At 43.7% G+C, this 25339-nt stretch overlaps 1 protein-coding gene across 17 annotated transcripts in view; it reads right to left on the reverse strand.

Moving 5' to 3' along the window:
* kiaa1217 (KIAA1217 ortholog) overlaps window positions 1–25339 on the reverse strand; it is a 142092-nt gene that overhangs the window by 44623 nt on the left and 72130 nt on the right. For 15 of the 17 annotated variants that reach the window (XM_085418864.1, XM_085418867.1, XM_085418856.1 and 12 more), the window contains exon 2: window positions 11604–11890. In XM_085418864.1, coding sequence (XP_085274990.1) covers window positions 11604–11890 — 287 coding nt within the window. Of the gene's footprint in view, window positions 1–9527; window positions 9786–11603; window positions 11891–13536; window positions 13674–25339 lie in introns of those variants that run through there. The other 2 variants (XM_085418865.1, XM_085418870.1) reach the window with 2 other exon arrangements.

Raw genomic sequence — 25339 nt, forward strand, 5'->3', positions numbered from 1 at the left:
GTAGTGTTGGGATGGTTTTCAAAATCCATTTCAATAGATAATACATGCCCTTACTTGTAATTTGAAGTGTATTATGTTAAGATTGCTCAGAGTGAGTAATGCCTTTACTTTAACTTTGTGTTAAACTAACATTGCATTGAGCGTAACACTGTAAATGAATCTGGCATTTACTCAGGCTTCTACCCAAAGCGAAACTGAGCCCAGGAGTCTGTCTGACGAAAATGTTTTATCTAGCAAATACATTTTTCCTTGACCTTTTATTTTTCTACAGCATCAAGTTAGAATGAAAACTAGTAAACAAGATAAAGGGTAGATTGAATTTACACTCTTTTTAGAACATTTTCTTGTCGACTCGACTTGCAACTTTACCTCTTAAAACAGAGAAGCACTACAAAGGCAGCTTTTACCTTCTTTGTTTTCCTACAGCATGAAAGAGGTAAAAAAAGAAATAAATAAATAAAAAATCTGCAATGCTAAATAGAGGAGGGAGGCTAGCTTGCACACTAAAGGTTTGTAGTTCTCAGATGGCTGTTTCAAAGTTTCTAGACTTATTTTGAGGGAGGAGAAATAATATTAGGGAAAAAAACTTCCACATCAGGCGTGTTGTTGTGGACCGTTCGTTAGTCAAATAGTGGTGATGTTAATGTTCATGTGTTGACCAGCAGGTGTATACAGTAGCAAGCTCATTTGGCAATTTTAACACCAAGCAAGCTAAAGCAACTAAAATATGACTATTTTTAAGTTTTAAAATAATACAGGCAGACATTTAATTGTACCATCTAATTACACTAAATATATTACCCGACATTCCTTCTCATTTAAAGTTAAGGTTTCTTAAATCCAGATTGTTTCACCTCACATCCCTCTTTTTTATTTCCAGCACACCTTAAAATTTTAAAGTTGTTCTAAAATAATAATGATTCTAACTTTGGAGTTTTAAAGGAAAAGATGCGATGCAAATTTTGTGAGTGGCTTTACTGCAAGCCATATTTTTATATTATTACTACTAATATTGAAGAATTAAAACTGCACTGCAGAGTTCGCTGGATGTAATCAATGGGTCCTGCTTTGAACTTACCACACTTGCGAATCTCTAATTATTCAAGACCTCGCAGAAACCTTTTTTGTTCTATGAATATATGTAAATACAATTTTAAAAAGACAGAACAGAAAGTTTGATTTTTAGCACGACCACATATGATATGATATGAAAACACTGACTGCTATAATTTAACATTATTGGCAGGGACAGTGTTAATAATAATGAAGTCAGTGCTAAGTGAAATAAGGCTAGCATGGCGTTGAGTCCCTTCTCCTGTACACAGAGTCCCTATAGGAGCAGCCTTGCTTGTTATCTCTGCAACATAGTGGCGATGACAGGATTACATTCCATTTTAATAAAGCTGCAAGTTTAAAGACAAAAGTTTGCAAGTTTGGACAAAAAGTCAGCAGGGCCAATAAAGGATGGAAATGATCCCCATACCACCAAATGACCAAGAGGTTGTTATTTCATACCAGAGGTACATGAATGTGCACAGTTGACTGGTCAAGCATGCTTATAAAAAGGACCCTCAGAGATACTGTGCTCATCTTTAAGCAATCTTAACCAGCAAAAGGTGGATTAGAAAATGATCAGGGAATCCATTAAGATTGCTGAATACAACTAATTAATATGGGACTCATCGTATATCAAACTGTGCTTTACTCAAATGTCTAATCACCCTTTCCTGAACATTGTAGCTTAGTTATTAGGGTTTGTAAGAGAGCAGCAATGTTAATGAAATAATATAAGCAGTTACTCTCATGTAAGGCTCCTTGGGCTCCGACCGCTGTATTAGAAATGCTCCTGAGTGTTAACAAAGGAATGTAAGGGCGTGAGCTTAAACGTGTCCCATACATCAAGACTGCTGCAGATCCTTGTAGCAACTACCTGTACGTTAAGCCAACAATGCATCTGAAGATAACTGCTGATGTGCGACTTTAAGAAGGGCTAATACGGCTCTGAAGAGAAGACTGAAAAGAGCTCAGACCTGATTAGCTGGTCTGATTAACACACTGGCATTGCGTTTGAGACAGTGTGCAAAATTCTGTCTGGCTTCACTCATTATCAGCAGTGATCAGTGGCAGGTCCATCAGGGCCCTCTGTCAGAGCAGCTTAACCGCCCCCCACCCCAAACCCCCAACGACACTCGGGATTAGACACAGCCGTGGCGCCACTCTTTAAACCACTTGTCCCCTCGGTTGGGGTGCTGCGTCCCCCCCCGCCACGTGACCCCGGTTAATTGGCAGGTCAGTGCCTGTCCGTCATTAACCTTGCGATTCTTGTTTGTGTTACCGAAAGCAGCTCTCAAAGTGTTACTTCATGCAGAGGTGGCAGATGCTATTAAAAAGCAATCCAGAGCCATTTCCAGGGTTTGATAATTAAAAACAGATGTTCTGCCGCAGACCTGCAGGACACACCGACTCATTGTGTGGTTTCAGATGCAAGGTGCAACACAGGGAGTGTCTTGTGAAAAGACATCCGTGGTTTTAAATATTTCAGCATGCAACACCTGAATGTGTGCATGGTGATGTCCCAGTCACTGCACGACTATTGTGCCGGAAGGGACAATGACAAATGATCTTTTCTTGTGTGGGCAGATTACTTAAAATCAGGAACAACACTCCCCCCAAGACTAGTTCTGCTACTTCTTCTGTTTTTTTCTTCTTTTCTCTGATCACGGTCGCATCTCTCTCAGGGAGTCTATGCATGTTTGAAGCCAGTTTTATCTAGCTGACCTTGGCTTCAGGGAGCAAGAGTGTAGCAGGGCCACACAGAGAAAAGTATGTGCCTAAATGTTGCAATGCCTTGGACTCGGGGTTTTTCCCTTTTGGACTTTTGAATTGTTCTTTATGATTTAATGCTCCATTGGCTTCTGAGATTGATTATTCTTGATCACTGTCTTTACTCTTGAGTTCTTGGTATCAGTGAATTGTTTTCAGTTAATATTTTGCTTAGGGATTAGTTTTGCTATTTTTTATGTTTTTATTTTGGTAGTCTTTTGTTTTTAGTATCTTGTTTCGCTTCCCCCGTCTCGTCATTGTGGATTTGTTTCAGCTGCGTCTCTTACCCTGGCGTTTCCCATCTCCCTGGTTTCCTCACGTGTTTATTTATAGCCTCGGTCTGTCTTAGATCACTGTTGCGTCTTACTGTTTATTTTCCTGCACACCTGCCTGCGAGTCTTTCCCCATTTAATTTATGGATGTTGTTTTCTGCCTATTGCAGTTATTCTTCTTTACCTGAATAAAAGCTTGATTTTTGTTCATTTACCCCGGTCTAAAGAATCTGCATTCGGGTCCACCTTCACACCAATACATGACAAATGGATTAAAAAGAGGCTTAGACATAGCATGATGTTTCACATGTGTTGCAGCGTTGGCCGACTGGATGACTACATCAGCGACCTGTGTTTGGGTAGCTGATAGAGTCCACTGTTGGTTGTAATATATAGTGAGGCAACTTTCTGTTGTACCCCTGCGCAAATATCGTGACCGCAGGTTGGTGGACTGACAGAGACTGGTTGGAAAACTTTACCCTATCACTCACACATTATTGTGACCATATACCCTTAATTCACGTTTTATCAAACATGTGTGCCATAAATACAATACCTATGGTAATTGCACAGAACACAACATGACAATGGCACCCTGTATATTTGGTATATTTGGGTGCCTTAAAAAGTCTTGTTTAAAAACTCTCTTTAATTAAAGAACAAACTGTTCAGATCACACTCTGACCGTTCATGTTGCAGGAGAACTGCATTATGAGCATCTCCTTCCCAAAAACATTTGCCCATTGTTACGTTCCCCCCGAAAGGGTCTAGGCATGTGAGTGAGAGGACCAGTAACAAATGAGTCCAGAACAGAATGAAAGGAAAACAGACCAGTGTTTTCAGTAAATAAAATAGTCTTTATTATAGATCATCTTAACATAAAGAGCCGGCGACGCCGTTTTACCAATAACACTTGGAAAAAGAGAAAAAGGGTTGCAACAACAAAGAACACAACAACAAAACAAAAACTCCACACCACGAGGAGGTACTTCCAGGGGCCCACAAGCTCACCCTGTCACTAACAGCAGCTGGCTTTGCTGCTGCCAAGGCTCACAAGCCCACACTACTCACGCAAAGCAGCTATGCTGTTTCCACAACTCCACACTTTGAGCAGGTTAACCACACACAACGCAGAGACACCAGAGAACACCCCACACCCTGCTCACAGCTCATCCCCAGCTTATATGACCTCCGAGAGGTGATTGCTGACTGGGCCCAGGTGGTAAATGAGTCCAATGAGCAGCAGCTGTGTCCTGGGGAGAGAGAAGAGCAAGAGAGAGACGGGGGGTGGAGCAAAAGAGGAGGAGGCGGAGAAAAACACCACGCCCACACAAGGGCAGTATCAGGAGGCCCAGCTAGGGCCGTAACACCCCCTCCCATAATTACAAACCAGTGGTTTGTCATAGAACGTCCTACCCAGCTTTTAAACATATCACCTACCATCCACCATAATAACGGTTAGGCATACCCTGCCGAATCTGCCAAGACCTTTTTGATGGGTTGAAAACACTGCACGGGGCTGGCTCAAGTCCCTCAACATAGTGTCCCAAATGACAGCCAAATGTTTTTTGAGCCATCACATATGGAGAACCCATCAGGCAGCTAGAAGGCCTTACAGCAACACTTCTCTGACGCTTCTTCGCTAGGTCATGGCAAAAGGCATGCTGGTTAGCCAGAGGTGCAGGTTGAAATGGTTGTGTCACACACAATCTATCACACTGTAGGTCATCTGGACCCGAGAGACCGTCATCAGGTGGCAGATTACAATTAGTTGATCTCTGACAGTGACCAAATGACACCACTGAGCAATTATGCTCCAACTGTTGCCTAGGACTGGCAACTTTGTCGGTTTGTGAACCACAGTTCACTCTTTTGAAAGCAGATCGATTTTGCTTTGAGTTTGCTTTCAAACAGTGAGCAATCAGGTGGCCAGGTTTGTGGCAGAAGAAACAGAGCTTTGTTTTGGCTCTTGAAACCACGCCTGTATCGGCTTTGTTAGCTGGCACACTCCTAACTCTCAAGACTGACTGTTTCTGTTTGTAGGCTCCACAATTTGCTATTAAATGGCCAGACTTTAAACAAAAAAAAACACTTTCGTTTCACACTGGAATGGGACACAAGTACCTCACCCTTTCGGTACTGTGTAGCTGGCACATCACTAACCTTCACTAGGTCATCGCGTCGGTCGTGCTTAATGACACTGGTTTTATGGATGAGGGCAAACTCATCAGCCAGTGTTGCAGCATGCTGTAATGAGGAAACCTTCTGTTCACTGATATATACCGCGATGCGCTCAGCAATGCAGTTCTTAAATTCCTCTATGAGCATTAGTTCCCGGATCGAAGCCAGGTCAGTGGCTTTGCAGGCCGCACACCACCGATCGAAAAGAACACCTTTTTCCCTGGCGAAATCAAGATAGGACTGACCCTGACCTCTTCTCAACCCCCGGAAATGCTGCCTATCGGCTTCTGGGACCAGCTCATAGGCCAGCAGGATAGCCCTTTTCAGCTTGTCATAGTCCAAGCTGTCCTCAGCTGACAACGAGGAACAAACTTCTTGAGCCTTACCCGCCAGCTTACATTGGAGCAAGATGGCCCATGAATCCCGTGGCCAGTGCAAGGCCGTGGCTATTCGTTCAAACGACTCGAAGTAGCTGTCGACCTCAGTGTCACGGAACATCGGAACCAGACGACTGTTATTCCCTACGTCAAACGGGGTGTCCGCCTGACGAATGGAGGCGGTCGAAGGAAGGGAAACCTGCCGGAGTTCCAGCTGTCGCAACCTCACAGCTGTCTCTGCCTCCACCTCCACCTTCATCAGCTCAACCTCCCTAGCCCTAGCCAGTTCCGCGTCCAAACGCCTAAGCTCTAGCTCCCTTTTCAGCTGGAACTCTCTCTCACGCTGCTCCTTCTCCAGCTGGAGACGAGCCAGACGGACACGGAGCATAGCATCCAGCTTCGAGCCTTCACCTGATTCAATGGAGAGGGGTTCGAAGCGAGGCACTGTCATGGGTTTGTCCTCAGGCAGCCCCTGATCAACAGGTGTCGACACCAATGGACCTACAGCTTGAGCTGGCGCCTGCAGAACGGGCTGAGACGCTGCACCACGCTCACCCTTAAACACTGCAATATCAAAGGTAGCCATTGACTCTAAAACAAAAACTACCTGAGGCTAACAATAACAACAAAGAAGCACCACCTCCAATACACAAATGAGAAACAGGCGGGAAAAGTGTGGCCACAGGTTAACCAATAAATAAAAATACCGCCAACCCTCTCCCCAGACCTGCCTACTAAAATCTTAGCCTAGTTAGCTTCTGGAGTGTACCAGGCTCGAGGCAACTTTAAAGGCTAAGCGTCAAGTGCACAAAGCACCGACAAGCCTACCCCCGACAGGGAACTAATCCCCACCCGGGATGACTCCGAAAATAACAAAGGAAAAATAAAAAATGAGTGCCCGAAGGAGGAGCTTACGCTCAGCTAGACACTCCCCTTTGCTAACTGGAGAGAGAGCGCAGCAGATACAATACAACTAAACAAGCCACCGGCAAACAACTCACTAAAACTCAATTGCTGTTCCTTCCATTCATATCCCGGACGAGCCCCCACTTTGTTACGTTCCCCCCGAAAGGGTCTAGGCATGTGAGTGAGAGGACCAGTAACAAATGAGTCCAGAACAGAATGAAAGGAAAACAGACCAGTGTTTTCAGTAAATAAAATAGTCTTTATTATAGATCATCTTAACATAAAGAGCCGGCGACGCCGTTTTACCAATAACACTTGGAAAAAGAGAAAAAGGGTTGCAACAACAAAGAACACAACAACAAAACAAAAACTCCACACCACGAGGAGGTACTTCCAGGGGCCCACAAGCTCACCCTGTCACTAACAGCAGCTGGCTTTGCTGCTGCCAAGGCTCACAAGCCCACACTACTCACGCAAAGCAGCTATGCTGTTTCCACAACTCCACACTTTGAGCAGGTTAACCACACACAACGCAGAGACACCAGAGAACACCCCACACCCTGCTCACAGCTCATCCCCAGCTTATATGACCTCCGAGAGGTGATTGCTGACTGGGCCCAGGTGGTAAATGAGTCCAATGAGCAGCAGCTGTGTCCTGGGGAGAGAGAAGAGCAAGAGAGAGACAGGGGGTGGAGCAAAAGAGGAGGAGGCGGAGAAAAACACCACGCCCACACAAGGGCAGTATCAGGAGGCCCAGCTAGGGCCGTAACACCCATCTTGAAATATGTGCCCTCATAAGACATAGGCCAACAGATTATCACAGCTTGGGGGTGCAGACCTTTCAGTCTGTCTGTCTGTCTGTATGATGCCCACAGCTGCAGACAGCTGTCCTAACATGGCCGCCCCACTCTGGAGAGAAACCCGGAGCCTGGCAAGTCACAGCTCATCAAACACAGACACTGGCACACAAGCGGAAGGAGGGAATTCATTGTGTGTGTGTGTTCGTGACCAGTCGAGCAGCTCGGTTTGTGCTTGTCTAAGCCCCTGGGCAGGGGGAGAGGGATGAGAGGATAGGTGGCGGTCAGGCCAACGGGATCTTATCTCATCTCCCTTGGGTGGAATCCAGGTTTTTGCAGACCCAATGAAGAGCAGAGGAAATTAAAACACTTCTGCTTTTGTTGCGGATTTAAAGATCACAGAAGAATCAAGAATCAAGGGACCCCTTTTATAAGCATAAGGCAAGCAGTCTGTAGCTATGTGTGAGGGTATCTGTGTGATTATTCCTAAAAGACTGGGGTCATCACTTTTCGGGCTGACACAATATCATCTTCCTAACCTCTGGTTGACCTTGAAGCATCTCCGCCTTTGTAACTCAAACCTGCTTCTTCCTTCTGAAGCACGCATCGCCACTGATGTTGCTTTTCCTGTATGGTAGGCATGTTTGAATCTGCGTGAGAACGGTGGCAGGTCTATTTTTTTCCCACACTTTCACAAGAATGTTGTTGTGGGCAAGATGACACATTTTCTGGCAGTTATTTTTTCCTTTAAATCTGAATAATTACACCCCTCAGGACACCGAATGACAAACACTTCAATAAACTTGTCATTATTTTCATTTTCTGCTGCTTCTGTTAGCAGTGAGTTATTGCATTATTCTTGACATCCAGAATTGGATCATGCCAACTGCATTCTTCACTCATCTTTTTCTCATTTATCAGCGTTGAATTTATTTTCCAGGCATTGGTGCTCGAAAGCTGCCTCCTTTTTGACAGCGTCTTGTATCTTCATCCTGGACACGATGTATTCAAGACCCATCAGCGCCCGAATCCCATCCCACATGTCTGAGTAACACATATGCAGTTTCTCTCCAAAAGAAAAAAAAATCAATTTGAAGGTGTCATGCTTTGCAAACTGACAGTCAGCACCAGCAGATCTCTCATCTCAGTTCAGTGTTTCAGCAGCTGAGAGAAGAACTTCACAGGACATAAAACTTGACATTTTCAGAGTAACTGCATGTCACCTACAAATAAAGACAGTAAGCTCTCTGTGACTCCGGAATGACCCATAACATTTTTTTTTATACAAGCTCATCAAAAAACAAAAGAAACTACCATGTAACAGCATGTTTACAGGCGGCAAGTAGCAGCCTTGATTTTTTTCTGAGTAAATAACCTTCTCCAAAACCCTGAGAGATAAAAAAGAAACCGGAACTGTCCTGGCAGCCTAATCAGGGAAACAAGCCCACAGCTTTAGTCTACTCGTATTAGTGCATAAAATATTAAATGAAACATTAAAGCACGAGCCACAAAGTTTGGGAAAACACAGCAACTTTCAACAAGCTCCAATTGCGGATCTTTTTACGCATAAGCACACAGCCAAAAGAAATATAAGATGACACACAAGTTCTCACACGCCTGGTATGAATCTTCACCTCAACTCACCAGCAACAACAACAACAGGAACCAGCCGCGTAGCAATCACAGCTATACTGTCATATAATCATCATCACCATCATTATCACGCAAGATGCAGCACGTTATTAAGGTATAACCCCAGACGTCCGTTCACAATGGATCATTTGCTTTGCAATTATAGCTACATAAGTGGCAAAATTACGGGGATGCTGCACACGGGATTGCACATTTTGGATAATTTACACCTCAAGGCGTCGACCCAATTAAATATGTCGTTGCGGTTAAATACTTTTCGTCGATTTGTATTCTTGGGAGAGAAGGGGGAAAAAAACTCGTGCACCAAGTTTTGCATTTGCCTCTTGGAAGTTTGCAACACCTGACAGCAGCCTGGTGCGCGCTGCCTCTGGCGCAATAGTGAAACTCCAGGGCGTTTCAGTGTGCTCATAAGAGCAACAATCCATGCATCTTTGTAGTACTTCCACGCGCACTAACATGTGAAAAGGCACTGGACGTCTAGAAAAAAAGAAACCAGTACATTTTCCGATGTATCCTACCTTTTCTTCTTCTCCCCTCTGACTGGACTCTCGTCTCCGTTGTGATAAATGTATTCCTTTGTACTTAAAAGAAAAAAAAGTTTATTCTTATTCTTCCGCGGGCTTCACGTACAGAGAGCCATGCTTCCAAACAACCTTCCGGTCCATAGCCTGCACAGCATTAAGAGCGCTCCTGCACTCACACACACACAGAGATCTCACACTGCCAGGATCCCAGCTCTCTCCGACAGGCACCTACAAGTAAACTGAGCCCTTCCAGCTGTGACATCACGAGTCACTATAGCAACTCTGACTCCACCCAGCCGGGAGCCGAACTTACCTGTCTGACTATCTAAACTTCACAACAGAAGTCCTCCTTTTTATCCCCACTCGTGCGCAGGATAAAACCACCAAATATACACTTACCCCCTCCCCTCCATTTTTCTCACCAATGAGAATCGGTGATTGATTCGAAGGAGAAAACGATGCATGTGCACAGTGCAAGCCCACTGTGTTCAGAAAGCAAACAAACCGGTTGATCAACCTGTCAAATTCGATACCATCATTCATGACGACTGATATTAGGCTATAATATTGAAACTGCACCTCATGAAAAGGCATCGCTTTGCATGTGGGCTGGCCCGAAAACAGCACACACACACACAAAATTCTTTCTTCTTTCACAATACTTTGTGCCATTTCCTGGAGCTCCCTGTGGCTTTGTGCCAGTCTCACTATTACCTCGATTGTTTTGGCTACAAAGCCAGCTAGCCTCCCCTCCATCTTTTATCTCCTCTGACCCTGAGCAAACGAACCAGATCAGGTGAGCCAAATGTCCACCTAGAGACTCCCTTTGTGCTTACGTCCTTACTGACTTCAGACAGGTGAAGCACAAGGAGAATTTATAACCTTTAAAAGTTCCCACATAACAGTGGGAAAGGCATATTTTACACAAACGCATATTTTAATACTAACACCTGTTAATTAAATAATGGATACCAAAACAGGAAAGTATGACCCGCTGGTTTGACCCGCTTTTTTTCCCCTCCAACTCCTTCATAAAAATACAACCTCATTGCTCCACAGCAGCTGTGGGAGGGAAATGTGACAGGCAGATTTATTGGACACATTTCACATCTAACCTGCAGCAACAAAACAGGAAGGAAAGAGTTGTGCAGATAAAACTGCAGTTTATAAAGGAACTGAAAACTATCTATTCCAAGACTGGATAAAGGCATTTTCATATCTTATACCTAATTCTGTGGAAACTAGTTATTTACTTTGTGACCTAACTTGCACTATCATGTTGAATATGGTCGTGCTGTAATGAACTGAACTAAATCGCAACATTAAATACAGTCTGATTAATGAAATTCTAAAAAACAGTATTATTATCTTCTTTTAGTTCAGCTAAAATATCCTGTATGTACTATATTGATAAGTACATAGCTATACATCACTGTACACAAATAAATATTATATTATTACTGACAATATTTACTGTCAAGTCATGATGTATATAATTTATTCCAACATCTTCTCACTCTGCACTGCATTGCACCTGTGTACGTATCAAAATAAATATGCTATACATGTTGTGATTATCCGTTTCAATATTCTGTGAAGTACATTGAGAGCAATGAAAAAAACAGAGCCCAATTCCTTGTATGTGTAGACGGACTTAGTCAGTAAAGCTGTCTGTTTGTGAAGTAGAGGAAAACGTCTTGTTCTTTAACTGTTAAGTGTGCCATAAGCAACAGCACCTACCATACAGATGAATTTAGCTCAAAATCAGGTTGAGAGAAGATTTCTTTTTAAAAAATAGGATCTGAAATGCTTGTTGATGCACTTATTTATTCCACAGATAAGAAAGTATAGAAAGAAAGTATAGTGGCTCAATGCATAACACTGTTACCTGTGGGGGGTTCAAACTTGGGCAAGTTGTGGCTGGCACCTTGGCCCAGGACACTAGATCTTCCCAGCATTTGAAATCTCAAGAAGTCTAGTTTTTGTTTATTTATTCATTTTTTTATGTTCAAACCAGGTGCGCCTGGTCAAACAACATAACACACGATGATCTTTCTGCAGCCTACTGACCTGTTCCCTCAGCCTTTCCTGGTGACCCATGATCGCCGAAGCATGGTGGGGGTATTTTTGCTTCAGATGCTCCAGAAAGGCCTCCCTCTTCTTGTCCATATCTGGCGGCTGCATAGCCAGAATCTCCCTGGTGCTGCGAGCTCCTCCTAAAGTGTGCCTTCGGGGGATTGTGCGACTGCCTTTGGCATCCCCTCTTGAAGGGGCAGTCCCATTTGGGGACGCCTGTCTGCGGCTTATGTGCTCAGCGTCCTCTGGGGACGTTACCTTTAGGTTGCTTTTGGTTTGTTCTGAGGAAGGGACACACACACACACACACAAACACACACACAAAGAGAAAAGGGGTCAAATGTGACGCACTCACGTTTCGACATCAAGAGCATGTGTGTGCATGCATGTCATTCTTCCATAAGTCAAAAGTAGGGCATGTCAGTGCAAATCAGCCATCTGTAACTTTGTGAAAAGGAAATAAATAATATTCTCTCTTCTTGGTATAACAAAGTCTGTGTGTGAATATGAAGAACAAACATTTTATGCATATTTGAATGACTGTTAGCAACACTCATATGCAAACACTGGTACACACTTCATTACATATTCATGCAGTTTTAAATTTCTGCAATAAATCCTGGATTGAACGTGACAGACACAACACTGAAGATGAAAACGCTAAATTGAAACAGCTGTTCAGGTTTCTTTCCGTTACGAAACACAAGGAAACCCAGTAACAGAAGGAGGCACAAATGGAGAAACTCGGAGACGATATCCAGAGCATCTGTTTATGCATCAAGTGCCTCATGAAACTGGGGGAGTAAACAGAAGCTGCCAGGTGCAATCATTTCAACTTTTTCAGGAATGAAAATAAATAAATAAATAAATATCAGAGGAGCTACCTGCACATGTGGAGCTCCCAAATATTCCATGTGTTCACAGAATTAAAGAAAAGCAAGCAGCCCTCCAGCCATTTTTCAACCTTTTATGTCCCTTCAGGAACATTTTTTTTTTTACCCTTTTATCACATGTTAAAAATACGCAGAACACACATATTTTATGTGGTGTGGAACTGAGGTAAACACAGCCCTGTACTGTTGTTATGATGTCTTAAATCAATCATTGCATGAAGAAAAGAGAAGAGAAGAGAAGAGAAGAGAAGAGAAGAGAAGAGAAGAGAAGAGAAGAGAATGAAGGAGGCGGTTCTTCAACTGTGGAAAAGAGGGGGGAAAGCAATAAAGCAAGCTGATCTGCTGCCTTGTTTTGTAGACAGGTAGCTGGAGCTGTAATGTGTACCTTTCAGAGGGTGATGACGGAAAATAAAGGACCTCTTACAGAGTTCAGCTCTTCAACAGCTGAAGGAGGAAATTTCGAGTGATTTGCCACTATTTTGCGGGTTGCTTAACGCAGCTTTTCTTGTCTTTTTCTTTGAAAGCTTGAAAGCGTGCTGTGAGCCACAGATGAAAAGGCAATTTCTCGTTTTCTTCTCAGACATGTTTGGACTAAACTAGTTTCGGAGATTTAACTATTGGAGTAATTTGTATTTTTTTTAAAAAGTGCTTGTTTTCTTCCAGCATCTACTACATCCTTTCCACCTTTCTTTCAATCTAGAGTTGTGTCTGTTTTGCTCTAACCTGCAGATCTGCAAAGCATAAAACTGCTTTCATCACTAAGCACAAAAGGCAGGCTTAATTTTTTCATAATTATCGTGCGGTGGTGCGTCACGCTCAGAGCCCGTCACCAGCGCACCCACACCCCCACCCTGCTCAAGTTCAGAGCAGCAAGACCTCTCATGTATTTCCAATTTCTATTTTTAACTCCCAAACACAGTTTCCCCCACTGCTAACCAAATTACACTCAGCAGACAAAACAGCAGACAAAACACACTCAAACCCTCTAAAGGATGTGAATTCATTTGCTGGTTTCATGTCACAAAGCTCATTACCTTCCTCAAGTGAGCAATCTCTGTCTTCATCTGCAATTTCTTCTTCCATCGCGCTCTGAGATCAATGCGCTCAGTGCCCGTGAAAAAGCGAGGCCGGGGGACTCAGCCAACTGCTTGCTTAGAGATTCCAGACATGGCTCACATGGAAAAGGGGGCTTGAGATAGGCCCTGCCCCACAGCCCCAGGATAGACTGGTGGGGATTTAGAAAGTCAACTGCATTCCAGGACAGAGAGTGACTAGATCCTCACCCCTGAGCTAAAAGCTCTACTGTTGCTGCCATGCATTGGTCACAGACTGTGTAAAGCAAATGGTATAAAGACCACTACAAAAGAAGATACTGACAAGAAGCATCAAGAAATCTTTTTAAAACTGGACACTGAGAGAGGTGTCAAACAGCCTGTGACACACAAACACATATGCATGCTCTCACAGACAGAGTCTGTTCTTTATCAAGACTTTGTCTGCAGGCTGTCTCTTGTTTAGCTCTCCGTCCCTGTTGAGGGGCCCACTAGACGCTAGCATGCATCCAAATGTGTCATAACCTATTTCTGAGCCACATCCAAACGTCTCTCAGGCTGTGGCAGCGAGCTAATATGTGATCGAGTTATCTGATCAGCAAAACAGAATAAGACAAGCATCACTCCTGCAGGCAGTGTTGATTCCAACTGGGAAGTTTTCAGGAGACACCAGAGGCTCACGCTGGCTCCTGATCTTCAGCTTCTGTACAGCAACACAACATTTTGTGCAAATATGTTCGCTGGCTTCATACGTGTGTGTGTGTCTGGGTTTTTTTGTTGTTGTTTTTTTTAAAGCAGGGGGATAGGGAAGACATACATCCAATGTCATTTCTTTGCAGCTGCTGATGTAAGTGACCGGATCTAAATGTAAGAGAGGAAGGCAAAAGTTGATGTACCTTAACAGAAGACGTGAGGGGATCAATAGCGTAGCTTGTGGGCCGTGTAACTGAAACTGCCAGGCCGAGCGCACGAACAAACATGCGGCAGCTGACCTCTAATGTCTAACATATGGAGACGAGGCTTCTTCCACCCACTTTCTGTCTGCTTTCACCCACCCATGTGCCCAGATGCTTCACTGTAAAAGTCAGAATTAGCCGGCCAGTAGACAGGGAAATCATTGAGTCAAAGTGTGAAAAGACATGTGCAAATGAAGTATTTTCATCCAGTGTGACTGCAGATAAGTAGGAAAAACAGTGAGTCAATGCAGCCTGCTGTTTTAACTTTGCAGTAAAATGTTATTTAAAAGCCTTTATTGGCTGGCAATGACAAAATGAGCACTAAGTTTCTTTACTAAAACTAGCTTTGTTGCAAGCTTAGCCATCTCAGTAACATCAGTGTTCGTGTGTGAAAAATTCCTCAGTCAGGACAATGACACATACATCATCCCAAGCAACCACCAGGTCAGTTCGGCTAAACCAAACACATAATTAAAGCAGCTCCTCCAAACCAACAATTACATCCTGCGCTCCTTTACTGACAGCTTTCCAGACCCCCAAAAAATGACCTGCTTCTTTAAGAATGTCACAGGGGATATTCAAGTCAATTGCTTCTCACTCCAGTGGCTCAAGAGTGTAATTCTCTCTTTCACAGCTGCCATGTTGACTAAATGATGGCCCTCTCAGTTGAAAGACAACACGAAGCACTTGTGCATGAACACCAGGTCTTACAAGGAGCAGGGGCGTCCCACTGTTACTGCAGTTACTTTCTCGCCGTCACGTATTTATGGAGGAATGTATCCCTGTGCACACTCCCACTCTCCCCTACTATTACTATCCCATAACTACGCAGTTAGATACAAAGCCCTGTTGTGTGCAATAAAAGTAGGGTTCATGTAGAAATGCCCTAAAGACATGACTGGTGATGCACGTAACCGCTCTGGTCCACTGTCGAGTATCTGAAAGCATTTTTATTATGTAAAACTTATCAGAGTTAGAATATCAGTTAATCCTTCATGTGGAACTGAGCCATGCATACACAGAGGATCTCATTTAAATATGATTACAGTAAGTCGGGCTCCTAATGTTGTAATAATATCCATTTTAACAAGTCATTAAGACTATTACAGAGACAAAAAAAATCCTTGTTTGAATAAACACTGCCTTCAGGGTGTAATGATTATGACCCACTTTAAATTTTTAACCATGCTAGTGGTGAGGGATAACAGTGCTGTGTCATCTGTTAGCCAGTTGGCCTAATATAAAATTTTGCACACACATGCATGAATTCCTCTGACTTCTCATTCAGCCACTGGCAAGACAAATGTTTTACCTCGACATCTCCTGGGTTCATTTATTTCATTTTTTCTTCTTCTTTTGCACAAATTCTGAACATTAAGTCTGAATCCTAATGTATTTTGTGATTTTATTTATTTTACTTTACCCCTTATGTCATCCTGTTAGAGTTTTAACCTTTTGGTTTTAAATTAAATGTACTGATAGAGATCTGGTAGGCAACTAGCTATGGCTAACTCTCTCTCTTCTTCTTTTTTTTTTTTTTTTTACCGTGGCAGTGACCTGAAATATGAACGTATTGATATACAGCACAGTTCAAAAGCCATTCTTCATCTTTTTACAGTTTGCTCCCAAAGACCGAGACTGGTCTTTCAAAGTTATTTTTTAGACTTTGGCTGCTTCTTCATTCATGCTCAGTCCAGCCTTTGTACCTGACCATGTTGAAAGGAATATTTTTAAGTCACTTAACATTGACCTATCAATCATTCAAGCATAAAAACGGCACCATGCTAAAGGAATAAACCAGTGTTTTGTCTACACATGACAGACATCTTAGCAAAGAACCAAATTTAAATAGCATCTTCAGGCACTTTGTTATTAGCAACCTGTCTCAAAACACTTTCCATTTCTTTAGATGACAAATACCAAAAACAAGTCTGACAGACATAAAAGTGTATTTTAGGAGGCCAAAAAAAGAAGTGGCAGGTGGAGGCTCTGTCGTGGTTTCAACTAGTGGTCTTGGAGGTATTGTATAAACTGATGGAATTATCAAAGCAGAAAAGCACCATCAGATTTGATCCACCAGACAGCAATGCTATCTAGAATACATCTGATTCAGAATGGCTTCATTTTTCAGCATGACAGTAATACCAAACACACTGCGAATGAAGTAGAAGCATACCTGGAAACAAAAACATACACTGGAACACTCTCAGTCCTAGACTAGCCTTAAGCATGGACCTCAAGATTACTGAAGCAATATGGGATCATCTTGACAATGAACAGTACAAAAAGCACCCATATATTCAAGTAAGAGCTTTGAATGTCCTTCAAGAAGCCTGGAGAACTATTCCTGAAGACTACTTAAAGAATTTACAAGAAAGCTTGTCTAAGAGAGTTCAGGCTGTTAAGTACAAACTGTACCATTCTATAGACTACTTCCCATTTTCCTAGCAAAATAAAAAGAAATAAATAGGATGCTAAAGACTTTTACACGGTACTGGAAATTAAATTAAACAGTCCAAATAGTTATTGTCAAAACTAAAATTTTGTTTTTCCATTTGCTTTCCTATCACTTTTACCTTTTCTGTTAAGACCAGCTGATTCCATGTCCTCCACTTATCACATTACCGTCCTCCACCCACAGCCAGAGCTGCACACTGACACTGCCAAGCTGCAGTCACGGGCTAATGTGAGTGCCATTGGAGGTGACCTTCTGAAAATAAACCAGTTTCTACAGTGAAATCTCGCTGATTGCTGATCTGATAGATAAGCTGTTTCCGTGGAGGTAAGTGACAAAGAATTATAAAACCCCTTTGCAATGCAGCTCTGCAACATTTCTCGAAACTAACTCATATGAACACAAACGCAGGCATTCAAGCATTCGCATGCAGGGGATATCTGACTTCCTGTGTGGGTATCTGTTTCACTTTTTACAGATACGAGACAGAAAAACGAAAACTTGTCCGGCAAATCAACACATGCAAAATGATTTCTGATACAGAGAAAGGGCCAGATAGACTATTTCCATAAGGAGGAACGCCACTTCCAGTGTAGCTTAAGACTCAAGGAAACTACCCACCAATCAGAGAGGCTCTGTGAAGAAAGTGACTCAAAAACCTTCCCTTGAAAATCCTGTGGCTGAGTGGGCTGTTGTTTTGATTCAAGGGGTTGATTATATCATTTTCAGGTCAGGATGACACCAATCTGCAGAGAACAACGGGCTGTTATATTTGAAAGAAAATCTTGCGATCTAGCAGGAATTCATGACTTATTAGAACTTAAATTTTTATCCCATAATTTTATCGTATGCATGTGTTGTTTTTGTTGCTCCCCTTCTAGTGTAATACAATCCTCTTTCTTCCTTTGCCTTTGTTTACGTGACTTGTTAAATCAGGAGTGCTCCACAAAGCCTCTGTGTGCAGAAGCGCATTCACCCATAGCTGTGGTATCCATACGGGACACTGGGCCTGTCATATTGCACCCAACAGTAAATAAACAGCAGTGTTTTCCAAATGTCTCTGGCTATCCTTCCCATTAAGAATATAAAACAGTCCACTCCATTGTGGAGGATTTAAACACTGCATATGACATAAACATATTACAACTTACAAAGATATTCCTAAATAGATTCCTCTATTTAGAAATATAATATAAGTTATTTTTCTATTTTCTTTACATTTTCTGCCTTTCTGTCATTTTTTCCCCCTCAACCCTCCCACACTTGTTCCCATCGCTATCTCGCACCTAATGAGGCATATCCCAGCTGCCGTGTCACTAGTAATGACCATTGCTCTTAGCCAAGACCACCACAACATCTGTCTCAGCTCAAACGAGCAGATACTCAAACTTCCGCGGCGCGCGCCCCGATCACAATTTTCTCTTTCAATTAAGATATATGCACGTAGGTATGCACAGATACAGACGCTGTGGATGTCGTGTGCATTTGAGTGTACGTAGTCAGATACTCTGGCCTTTCCAGACTTTCCACTCTGCTGAAGCCATATAAACAGACAGGCCTGCCAACCTGACAGGCAGTCGGCCAAAAGATATGAGTTACAGACATTTGGTCTCGTGTGTATGTGGCTGTCAGCGCTGGGAAAAGTAGCAGCGGTGTGGTAAAGTGGATGTGATGTGAAAACGGTTATGGAAGAGCAGAGAATGTGACAGCTTAGCATTGCAAAGTGATGGTTAAATACATATTTATCAAACTGGATATGCTGAGAACGTTCAAGTAAAGCTTATTGCTGTAGCTGGACTCAATGAAGCATGGCAAACCGATTTTACTGCTTAGACACTACCTTGAAGTGGAATGGCTTATCGCAAGTGGTGGATGAGACTCGCAGATCTTTAACTGAAGTGCAGAGTCAATGGCATCTCAATGGACTACAGCTTCAATAAAATTAAACTCAGGTCAGGTCTGACATCAACATGCATCGTGGGTAATCCGACGAATAAGTGGACAGCTGTTGAAAAACGCTTGTAATCTCTTTTGTAATCTAAATTCTGAGTAGTATTTGGTTGCAATCAGATAAACATACCATGTGGCCCGAGACAAATTTAAAAAATCAAGTGTGAAGTACTGAGACTCTTCATCGACACTTAGAGCTGCTCATTTGTGATCGGATCACTGCAAAACGCATCTCAGTACATGGTGTGAGCAGAGCCATAGTCTATGACATAAGCAGGACATGGTCTTAGTTTCTTGTGAAATGAAATAATACTTGAGACCTGATGAAATCCTTGATAACACACACACATTTTGTTACTTCTTGTCCATCTAATAAAGCAAACAAGAGGGGAGGGAAGGCCAGGAAAAGAGCCATGGAAAGAGGACGCCTATTAGTTCAGATAACGCCGTCTAAAGCATTCAGAGGACAGCTCAAACTAACAACTGTGTTCACTGGCAAGCTGCATTCATGGGCACATCCACCTGCTACAACTTTCTAACAGACATCAGCCCTGGACTACTTCAAAGCAAGAAAGAAACTTCTCTAACTAAATATGTTGTGGTAACTTTTAAGATGCCCTGCATTTTCTTCACACCAGGGGGTGCTCTTGAACATGCGCCTGGGATGCTGAGTAATGATTAGGAGAAAATGACAGCGCCTACATGTGCCTGAGCATGAGACGGAGAGAACAGGAAGAAGACTGCGTGTTTGTGTAGCTTTTCAAGCACCCACAAGGAAACAGGTTTGATAATACTGTCTTTGTCATTTATTAACTAAGACAATAAGAGCTGCTTAATGAACTGGTGTGTTTGTTAGAGTGCCTGTGTGCACAATTATAAATGTGTAGGCACATATGTTTGCCAGGAAACGCCAGCAGCGTGCACACTTCATTAACTCCTGGCCAGAGTAGGTGTAAGTCAACCTAGCCACTGGCTCAGATATCTGCTTGTCTCCCGTGACAACAGTCTCTGGGCCAACGGTGAGGCTGGTGGCGTCCCAAGGGTGAGGGATGGGGAGACGCTGAGAACAGCTGCGACTGGGAGGAGGACAACTACCCATGAGTCAGAGGGGAGGTATATGCTACCTCTTGTTGCCTGTCTGAGGGAACTTTTTTCTTTTGAATCTCGAGTCATCCTTCCTTTGTATCCGAATCTCCGGAGACTATCCTGTCTTGAACTCTCTTCCTGGATAAAGAGATACGAGTGCGCTGGGGTAGAAAATATTTCATTGCAGTTAATTGAACGGCAACCGATCCCCAGCGTGACTCATCTGTTTAATACCCTACCAATTGTGACTGGAGCTCGGTATCATCCGAAAAGCAGCACAGATTCGATCTCTGGGTTTCAATATGTTTTGACATAGCTATACCTCACTGGCAAGGAACTTACGCCACTTTCCATGCCCTTTCATTGCATGTGAATTTTATTCTTTATCAGCTTTTCCATGAAAATCTTACATTGCTGATTTTTCTCCTGACACAGAGAGATGTAATTTCTCTGCTGAATTCTGGGCATCTCATGATAACTTCGCCACATATCCCCAGTCTGCCTACAGAGTGTTCATAAGTCACAAGTGATGTAGCAAGTTTAAATGCATGAAGTGATAAAAAGTCAAATTGTCAGGCCTCTCTCACACTGTGTGCTTGGTGATAAGGTATCTCTTATCTGTTTTGGCAAGTTTTCCACGTCAACACATTTACCCATTAAGTGCACACAGCAGAAATGCATGTGTGACTTTTGCATACAAAAGCTCACACACGTATATATATATATATATATATATATATATATATATATATATATATATATATATATAAACACCCAGCACGCCCCTGCGGGCGGTTTATCCCTCAAGCTCGGGTCCTCTACCAGAGGCCTGGGAGCTTGAGGGTCCTGCGCAGTATCTTAGCTGTTCCCAGGACTGCGCTCTTCTGGACAGAGATCTCCGATGTTGTTCCCGGGATCTGCTGGAGCCACTCGCCTAGCTTGGGAGTCACCGCACCTAGTGCTCCGATTACCACGGGGACCACCGTTACCTTCACCCTCCACATCCTCTCGAGCTCTTCTCTGAGCCCTTGGTATTTCTCCAGCTTCTCGTGTTCCTTCTTCCTGATATTGCTGTCATTCGGAACCGCTACATCGATCACTACGGCCGTCTTCTTCTGTTTGTCTACCACCACTATGTCCGGTTGGTTAGCCACCACCATTTTGTCCGTCTGTATCTGGAAGTCCCACAGGATCTTAGCTCGGTCATTCTCCACCACCCTTGGGGGCATCTCCCATTTTGACCTCGGGACTTCCAGGTTATACTCCGCACAGATGTTCCTGTACACTATGCCGGCCACTTGGTTATGGCGTTCCATGTATGCCTTGCCTGCTAGCATCTTGCACCCTGCTGTTATGTGCTGGATTGTCTCTGGGGCATCTTTACACAGCCTGCACCTGGGGTCTTGCCTGGTGTGATAGACCCCAGCCTCTATGGATCTTGTGCTCAGAGCTTGTTCTTGTGCTGCCATGATTAGTGCCTCTGTGCTGTCTTTCAGTCCAGCTTTGTCCAGCCACTGGTAGGATTTCTGGATATCAGCCACCTCCTCTATCTGCCGGTGGTACATACCGTGCAGGGCTCTGTCCTTCCATGATGGTTCCTCGTCTCCCTCCTCTTTCTTGGGTTTCTGCTGCCTGAGGTATTCACTGAGCACTCGGTCAGTTGGGGCCATCTTCCCAATGTATTCTTGGATGTTCGTTGTCTCATCCTGGACTGTGGTGCTGACACTCACCAGTCCCCGGCCCCCTTCCTTCCGCTTAGCGTACAGCCTCAGGGTGCTGGACTTGGGGTGAAACCCTCCATGCATGGTAAGGAGCTTTCTTGTCTTTATGTCAGTGGCTTCTATCTCCTCCTTTGGCCAGCCTATTACCCCAGCAGGGTACCTGATCACGGGCAGGGCGTACGTGTTGATGGCCCGGATCTTGTTCTTACCATTCAGCTGACTCCTCGGGACTTGCCTGACCCTCTGCAGGTACTTGGTGGTTGCAGCTTTTCTAGCGGCCTCTTCATGGTTCCCATTCGCCTGCGGGATCCCCAAGTACTTGTAACTGTCCTCTATGTCTGCAATGTTGCCTTCTGGTAGTTCAATCCCCTCAGTTCTGACTACCTTCCCTCTCTTTGTTACCATCCGACTACACTTCTCCAGTCCGAACGACATTCCAATGTCATTGCTGTATAGCCTGGTAGTGTGGATCAGTGAATCGATGTCTCGTTCACTCTTGGCATACAGCTTGATGTCATCCATGTACAGGAGGTGGCTGACAACTGCTCCGTTCCGTAGTCGGTATCCGTAGCCAGTCTTGTTAATGATCTCACTGAGGGGGTTCAGGCCTATGCAGAACAGCAGTGGGGACAGAGCATCTCCTTGGTAGATCCCGCACTTGATGGTGACTTGTGCTATGGGCTTGGAGTTGGCCTCTAGTGTTGTACGCCACATCCCCATTGAGTTCCTGATGAAGGCTCTTAGGGTCCCATTGATCTTGTACAATTCTAGGCATTCCAGTATCCAGCTGTGGGGCATTGAGTCATAGGCCTTCTTGTAATCAATCCAGGCAGTGCACAGGTTGGTCAGTCTGGTCTTGCAGTCTCGGCTGATTGTTCTGTCTACCAGTAGCTGGTGTTTTGCGCCTCTGGTATTCTTGCCAATTCCTTTCTGTGTCCCACTCATGTATTGACCCATGTGCCTGTTCATCTTAGCCGATATGATGCCTGACAGGAGCTTCCATGTAGTACTGAGGCAGGTTATTGGTCGGTAGTTGGAGGGGACCGGTCCCTTCTTGGGGTCCTTGGGGATCAGGACCGTCCGGCCTTCAGTTAGCCATTCCGGGTGTCTCTCGTTAACTAGCAGCTGGTTCATTTGTGCTGCCAGACGCTCGTGGAGTGCAGTTAGCTTCTTCAGCCAGTAGGCGTGAACCATGTCGGGCCCTGGTGCTGTCCAACTCTTCATACTGGAGACCCTTTCTTGGATATCTGCCACTGTGATGGTTACTGGACCCTGTTCAGGGAGGTCGCTGTGGTCTGCCCTCAGATCCTCTAGCCACTGAGCATTGCCGTTATGGGTTGCATCCTTCTCCCATATGCTCTTCCAGTATTGCTCCGTCTCCAGCCTTGGTGGTGCTGTTCTCTTATTGTTCCCTTGCCACTGAGAGTACACCTTTGCTGGTTCTGTGGAGAACAGCTGGTTTATTCTCCTGCCTTCTATCTCTCTGGTGTACCTCCTCAAGCGGCTGGCCAAGGCTGTGAGTCTTTGCTTGGCAGTTTCCAAGGCCTCAGGTATGGACAGCTTGCTGTATTTCTTAGGCACCTTATTCGTCGCACCTTTCTGCAACTCCGTTAGTTGGCTAACCTCTCTCCGTGCTACTTTGATCTTGCCCTCTAGCCTCCTTCTCCATGGAGGGTACTGCCCCTTGTGGCTGTTCAACTTGTAGCCAAGCATCTCACTGATCACTGCTGCCGTATTGTAGATCAGCTTGTTAGTGTCGGTAATCGTGGTTGTAGGTATTGCCCGTAGTGCTGCATTAACATCATCTAGCAGACCTTCTGAGGGTACTTCACGTAATCTTGGTAACCGGCTACGGGGGATCCAGGTTTCAAGCTTGGCCATGATCCTATTTTTCAGGTCAGTTCCTCTCGCACTCAACGATCCTGCTGTGTGTATATATATATACATATATATACATATATACACACACATACATATATATACATATACATATACATACATATACATATACATATACATACATATACATATATATACATATATATACATATATATACATATACATATATATACATATACATATATATACATATACATATATATACATATATATACATATACATATATATACATATACATATACATATATATATATATATAAGATGGACTCAGACAGATTTTAAGACAGATGAAGATACGCTAGTTAGAGTACAGCAAAGTCCTAAACAAATAAGGGCACATGGCATCCATTTAAATACGCCTTTCAATATGCCAGCTCTCTCTCAAGTTTATTAAAAAGTGATTGCACTGCAATTGACTCTCTTCATAGTGATAAGCAGCTTAGGGCCCAGACTTTTGCAACCAGCCAGTTGTATGCTCCTCACTTTCCCCCTCTGCCCTACATATCTCTCCTCCGTTTTTCACTCATGCTAGCAGGGCATAACCGGCGTTAAAAGTTGTTTCTAACCGACATTTTAAAAATGCAGATTACAAAGGTAGTTTTAATCTGACTGAATTTGAGCAATCTGTCCCTTTTCTTAACTGCACTTGCGGAGTGCCGTACAGCATGCAGGCTAGGACGAAGCACCTGAAGGAAAGCCAGAGAGCCCCTGGGAGAACATGCAAACTCCACACAGAGCATCCACAGCTAGCCAGGAGATCCAAACCAGGAATCTCCGCACTGTGAGTTGGCCTCTGCACCACGGTGCCGTCCCAGCTTGTGTGAAGCTGAATAGCTGCAAAGGGTTTCTACTCTGGAGAGGTGAGTGCTGTTCGAGCTGATAAGTGATGCAGGTGCTGGTGGTATATGAAACGGGCCGTTGGAGGGGGAGTCACTCTGAGATCCAGAGAACACTAGTGCCTCTGTCCCAGACGTTATCTGTAAAACCTGCTGCCTGCTGTCCATGTGTTGCGTGTTTGTGGCTGTGTGTTCCTGTATTGATGTATGTATATGTGTTTCAGTCAGGTGGTGGACTGACTCCAGGCTTAAACCTCTCTGGAACAGAAGGTACTGAGGCTGGAAGACCCAACCACTGAGACGGAGAGAATTCCTTAATGCACAAAGGGTGATTTAACCGTAATGCTGTAGGCTAAGTGCATTCTCCCCCCTCACTAAAATGGTCATTTTGAAGATATATAGTTTTTTGCTTTACCACAGAAAACATATTGTAAATATTTTCAGTAGTTGAAAGAGGAGACTTTCTTTTTGCTTTGTGGAATCACAAAAGTTCAGGTGGTCAACTGAGAGGTGAAGTAAGAAAAGAAACAACACAAGCTTTATTGTAGTGTGGTTGCAGGATGATGAAATGCTGTTGCTTTCCCATGGCAGAGCAGGAGAAAAGTGAGTGCCTGCAAAGTTTAATAGTTTTCCCACAGTGTGGTGACAAGCAAAAGCTGGGATGAGGTCACGGGAGCAAAGGCTTCTCAGCCAGTGATTAGTTTACCCCAACAGTGAAAGTAATTTGTATTTAAATCTGATTTGATACTATATTAAACTCCCTGAGTGCTCACACTGTTGGCACAATAAGCGATTGTAGCAACTGGACACTACAGAGGTCAAAGCTTTATACTACAAGCTCCACTTTTAGTATAAAGAACAGCTTTATTACCTAACTAAC

Source organism: Rhamphochromis longiceps, linkage group LG9 (genome assembly GCF_057381845.1).
Source record: "Rhamphochromis longiceps isolate RC_006_pf linkage group LG9, R_longiceps_female_GT1.1, whole genome shotgun sequence".
NCBI classification, from domain to species: domain Eukaryota; kingdom Metazoa; phylum Chordata; class Actinopteri; order Cichliformes; family Cichlidae; genus Rhamphochromis; species Rhamphochromis longiceps.